Source organism: Hetaerina americana, unplaced genomic scaffold (assembly GCF_022747635.1).
Source record: "Hetaerina americana unplaced genomic scaffold, ioHetAmer1.1.p SCAF_39, whole genome shotgun sequence".
In the NCBI taxonomy this organism is placed as follows: domain Eukaryota; kingdom Metazoa; phylum Arthropoda; class Insecta; order Odonata; family Calopterygidae; genus Hetaerina; species Hetaerina americana.
Genome location: NW_027286974.1, coordinates 2,822,418 through 2,828,417, shown reverse-complemented (window position 1 = coordinate 2,828,417; position 6,000 = coordinate 2,822,418). Strand labels below are relative to the sequence as shown.

At 46.8% G+C, this 6,000-nt stretch overlaps 1 protein-coding gene across 2 annotated transcripts in view; it reads left to right on the top strand.

The window, feature by feature from the left end:
* Rpn6 (regulatory particle non-ATPase 6) overlaps positions 1 to 6,000 on the top strand; it is a 39,627-nt gene that overhangs the window by 17,309 nt on the left and 16,318 nt on the right. For both annotated transcript variants that reach the window (XM_071589505.1, XM_071589506.1), the window contains exons 6-7: positions 651 to 795; positions 3,838 to 3,961. In XM_071589505.1, the coding sequence (XP_071445606.1) occupies positions 651 to 795; positions 3,838 to 3,961 (269 nt within the window). The remainder of the gene's footprint in view (positions 1 to 650; positions 796 to 3,837; positions 3,962 to 6,000) is intronic.

Genomic DNA, 6,000 nt, shown 5'->3' with positions numbered 1-6,000 from the left:
TCAAATTTCTCCTGCATCGATGCATGTTTAGTTCGTCACCGTCTGCCACTCATCAAAAGCCCCCAGGAAGTCAGTTTCTGGATAATACTGTTGAGAGCCTTTGTTGTCGTCGCTTGAACCACCTCGATGGAGTCGAACCGATATCCTTAATCACGCCTTGTGTATAGAAAGAGGGGAGAATGTAAATGGCAGATGAGGGAGTGTAGGGATAGGAGGAATGGGATAGGTGATGTCTAAGATAGGGAATGAAGGGAGGAAGGAAGGATATTTATGAAGTAATCAACGGGAAATTGAATTATCTTGCCATTTTTCCACCTAATATAGTTTTATTTTTGAATTTATTCATAATAATTATCGAATTCTCTATCACTGGAGTATGATGCTAATCAGAACTGTTTGAAAATAAATCTGTATCGAGTAGAAAATGTGCAAAGGTTTTAGTATCTCCGTTCGTGTGGAATGCTTCCACAGCATCATTTGACGGGGGACATGCTTCTGTGTTGTGTTCTGGACGTGTGGCTGTGTTTTCCCTTGGTGGAGGCAAGGGAAACGTGGTCTTAATATTATGTGGTGAGGCGATGAGGCTTTTGCATCGGCCCTTCAAACTTAAAACACGTCCTAATCTGCCCTTTCTCTTCCTTTGCCCCAAGGTATCCTGCATGCGGCGGACGAAAGAGACTTCAAGACTGCCTACTCGTACTTCTACGAGGCCTTTGAGGGCTACGACAGCGTGGAGAGCTCAAAGGCACTCACCGCCCTCAAGTACATGCTCCTCTCGAAGATCATGCTCAGCTCGTGAGTGGGACAAGCCCTCCTCTCCCTCAAGCCCTCTCGCCAGCCCTTGGTTGATTTGTGCTCTTGTCCGTTGGTTAACTTGTGCAATACTCCCACCTCTCCTGCTCCCACCTCTCCTGTGTCGTCCTTCCTTTATGTGTGTTCCTATCCCTTTTCCCTACACATCTATTCTTCCATGTGAATGAGTATATAGGGTTCGTCTGGAAAATAAGTGTACTGAGCTCAGGAAAAAAAATGTATTACACTTTTACATATCTTAAGCTAATATTCCTCAAAATAGGACCCTTGTGAGTCGATACACTTGTTCCAGCGGCGTTCCCATTCCTGGAATGCTCCCGCGAAGGCATCATCGGGAACCTCTCGAAGACACGTCGTCACGGCCTCTTTGACGGCATCCAAAGTCCCATATCGTGTTCCTTTCAAACTCCTCTTTATCTTCGGGAACAGAAAGAAGTCCAGTGGATCATTTTTGCAGTGATCCGCAACTTGTGTCGCGATTTCCAAACGATTGAGTCTTTGATCATCACTGAGCACTTTCGGCACCAACTTTGCACAAATTTTTCGCATCTGTAATTGCTCCCTAATAATCTCGTGCACTATTGTTTTTGGCACATTACACTGCTCTGCTATCATCCGAACACTAAGACGACGATCAGAGTTCAGTACATCGCGAACTTTTCGCACATTTTCATCGGTGAGTGTCGTTGATGGGCGTCCAGGCCGTGGTTTGTCGTCGACCTCTTCTCTGCCCTCCACGTACATCTTGTGCCACCGAAAGATCATGTTTCTGGACATGGCTGACTCCCCGTAAGCCTGGTTAATCATACCGACAGTTTCGGTAGACGATTTCCCAAGCTTTACCGCAAATTTGATGGACGCTGCTCCAAAAACTTCGGCATCGCGTTCCGTGACGTGGGTCGAGCGTGGAGGTTCACGTTAACAGAGCTCCTCACTACACCACAGCTCAGAGCCGACTGCCTTTTTCAGCAGCGTCGCTTGCCAACATACCCCCCTCCAATCGCAGCCCGTCAGAGCGGTGCTGGGCCCGCCTGGAGCGGCGGGAAAAAAATCAGTACACTTATTTTCCGGACGAACCCTGTATGTTTGCCCTTTGGTGGGTTTTAGTGTTCGGATGTGTATTAAGCCAATGTGTGGCTCATCTCTTTCTTCTGGCCATGCGTGCCGCAAAATCACACAGTTCCCTATCCTTTGTATGACATTGTACGATTGTTGCGTTCCCTATACTCTCCTTTCCTCTTGCGTCTGTGTAGTCTATCCCCTCCGTGCAGTGGTTGAAACAGCTCCCTAACGCCATCTCTTGGCCAAAGAATCGGGGCACTTGGCCTCGTATATCAACCCCACTTAAAGAGCAGATTTCAGATTTAAATTATAAATTCCTGGATTGCTCAAGTGGTTGGAGTATTTGCCCGGCAAGTCGAAAGATTTGTGGTTCAAGTCAAAGTCAAGGCAATATTTTCGGCATTTGTTATCCTCTCTAAGCTGCCTTCCCCACCTCTCCTGTGTTTGTTGTTTGTTGTTTGTTGTCTGTATTTAAGTGATGAACCCTGTCCATGTATGTGTGTGTTGCAGATATATTTGTACAACATATAGGTATGCATACGTGCCTGTGTGTTTATATATATACAAGTAGGAACAAAAACCATAAACCCAGTGATCAACCCAAAGTTCAGTTTGGCATGGGTGATGCTAGAATTCACCCAGTACTAAGCCGTAATCACGGCATTGGGTGAAATTCACACATCAGGGTATTAATAAGGGGGGCCAGTTCCTTAATACACTGTGCCGGTTATGGTTTCCCAGGAAGATCTGGTACCCTATTAAAAATCACATATAGCTTGGGTGGAGCTGCAGGTGCCCAGAGTGCCTTGCCCGGGAATTGAACCCGGAACCCTCTAGTCAGCAGTCCAACACTCTACCCACTGGACAACCGCGACCCACACGAGTAAATATATTAATACACAAGGGGGACCCAAGTGTAGCAGGAATGTTGTTATATATTCTTTAGTTCTCAATACATTTACATTAAATTTTGTTCACCTTAAAAGTATTCCACCTTGACCGCAATGTACTTCTCGAAATGATGCTTCCATTGTTTGAAACATTTCTAAAATTCATTATTTATCGGGATGTCCTTTATTGTCCCTTCTAGCGATTTTTCTTTTACCCCCTCCTCCTCCACAGTGTCAAAACGCTTTCCTTTCATGTCCCTTTTTTGAGTCTTGGGAACAAAAAGAAGTCAAGTCACAGGGAGCTCTAAATCTGGTTAGTATGGGAGGGCGGACAATCAATGTCATGTCGTTTTTTGTCAAAAACTGCATCACGGAGAGGGCGGTATGAGCTGGCACGTTGTCATGATGGAAGAACCAACCGCATATGTGCCGTAGATCTGCTCTGGGAATCCTCTGAATTGAACTCCGTGACACTCCAGACATCTGACAGAGTTGATCAATGGTTCTGAAATGGTCTTCACGAATGAGAGCATTGATTTTGTCCACGTTTTCGTCAGTTCTTAATGTTGAAGGGCGGCCTGAATGGGGGTTGGTCTTCATTTTGACATTTCACCATTTTTAAAACGTGTAAACCACTCCGTTAGACTCTGGTTTTGCTTAGGGCAGCTTCCAAAATAAGCAGTCTTGAGCATTACAATAGTTAACAATTTCCCCGACAGAATACAAAATTTCACTGCAGCGCATTGTTGCTCTTGATATAATCCGCCATCACGTTTTATGCCGAAATGAAAACAGTTGTTTCACTGAAACAGCTCTCAGAGGACGGACCGATCCGGTCACAGCGACGGCACTGCATATACTGACGCGAGTTGGCATGAGCCTGACGTACGACCGGCTAGAACAAAGGCTTCCCCCACTCTCGCTCCCCACCACGGCCCAATTCCGGTTACTTTCGAGTTCCCCCTCGTTTATAAAAACACACGTATGCATTTGTGATTTGGCTTTGCAATGAAATGTGTCTGAGTAATGTGTTTCTCTTCCTCCGTCAATCGTCTCGTCTGACCATCGGCAGTCCGGAAGACGTGCAGCACATAGTGAGTGGGAAGTTGGCCCTGAAATATGCCGGAAGCGCCATTGACGCAATGAAGGAAGTGGCGCAGGCAAGCCACAGGAGGTCACTGGCAGATTTCCAGAAGGTAAGCGTCACGACTCTCTCTCTGTGCAGTGAGGCAAGTTGACACTCGTTCCCTCGGGAGACAAATCTCGACTTGAGTACAGGGTCGCACCCAAAAGTGGTAGGACTGCTTTTTTTACAAGAATTTCATTGACGATATACTTACATCGACTTAATAATCTTCAAAGTATGCTCCTTGAGCAGCTACACACTTAGTGTATAACGTTGCTCCCATTCCCCGTACGCCCGCTGGAAATTTTCTTTGGGGATGCCATTGTGATGACCCTCGTCGAAGCCTCTTGAACGGCCTTTATCGAGTCAAAACGTCGTCCCTTGAGCTGTCTTTTCATCAGGGGGAAGAAGTCCGGTGGTGCCAGATCGGGAGAATAGGGCGGGTGGCAACATGGCAACGCCGTATTTGGCCAGGAGCTGTCTGACGACGAGCGCGCCATGGCAGAATTTTTGGCACCATCTTGGCGCACACCTTGCGCATGGTTAAATCCTGTGAAATAATGCGTTGGACGTTGGATGCAGACAGACCCAACTGGTCTGCAATTTCTTCACTGGTTAAGCGTCGGTCTGTGTCCTCACTCTGTCCACATTCGTGTTGGTTCTTGCCGTCCAGAGCGATGGTCGTCTTCAATGAGCTCCCTGCCCTCTTCAAACAACTCGTGCCACTCAAATACTGTGGAACGGCTTAAGGCAGTGTCCCCATAAGCCTGCTTGATCATATCGAGGGTCTCAGTTGTCGTCTTCCCGAGTTTCGCGCAAAACTTCACGGAATAACGTTGCTCTAAATTCAGATTCATTTTGTTTTTCGAAGCGAACAAAAAACTTGCTTCACTAAAAACAGTGTCCTCACTCAACGACAGCCCGCAGGCGACTGAAGTTGTCGTTGGTCTGTTGCTAAGAGCCCCCTCCACCTTACCCTGCCAGGCATACCCCCCTCCACCGCTCCGTTCGCGCCAGAGAAAATCAGTCCTACCACTTTTGGGTGCGACCCTGTATGTGTGTGTGTGTGTGTGCTGGCTTTGTTAGAGACGTCTTAGCGTCCAACGGTAAGGACCGCATTTTAATGGTTGGTGTTGGTAACGGAGTGATTAAGGTCTGTTCAATGTTTCCGTTAATTCATCTTCAAGGCGATATAAAGTAATGGAATAGTATCGTTCTTATTGTTTGATGGTTCGATTGTGTTAAGGTTGGTTTTGGTTGGGTGCAAGGCCTACAATCAATTCATTTCTGAGTGCCTCTTACCCTCAATCGCACAATTCAGCAAACCATTATTCCGTATTGCGATAACCGTCTAGTCTCCTTCCACCCAAACAGTCCTGTTCCTTCCTCTAGGAGTGGGAGGGATTGGGCAGATGGGAGGAGAGGGGCTCCCTACTCAAGGTGCTCGGTGGAGAGCTCTTTGAGTGAGTACGACGTCCGTCGGATGGGACGTTAAACTGTGGACCCCTTGGTGCCTTTCGGTATTAGAATAGGCTAATGCCGATACCAGGTTTCTCTGCACCCTTCGTCCTTTCCCACATCCGTCCCTAATGGCACAAATGACCTCAGCTGTCGGTCGCCTCCCCCAAATATGACTGCTGTCTGTACTCCCTTGCTTCCCCAATCATTCTCTCCTTTTCAAACGTCTCCAGCATTCCGATACCTCACAAAGTTGAACCTTGGATCACCCGTACCTGCATTCTCTTTCTCTCCCGACTCCTCCTCATTTCTCTCTCCCAACAAGGTCATTAATATTATTATTACTAAGTAATCTACCGGTTAAGGTTGGTTTTTGGATGGACATAATTACTAATTAAATAATTTGTGACCCCTAGCAAAACACAACATCCTACTCTACATCAGGTACCTCTTCACCTCTGAGTACTTCCTTCCTCCCTTCATCCCCTATCATAAGACATCCCTATTTCCTGTTCCTTCCCTTTCCTCGTTTGCCATTAACATTCTCCCCTCTATCACAGTCTTCTTCAACATCCCACTATTGCCGGTCAATACCCCATTTATCGACTTTCGCTGCATCCTTAGTAATATCTCCCAACAAACCCCTCTCTT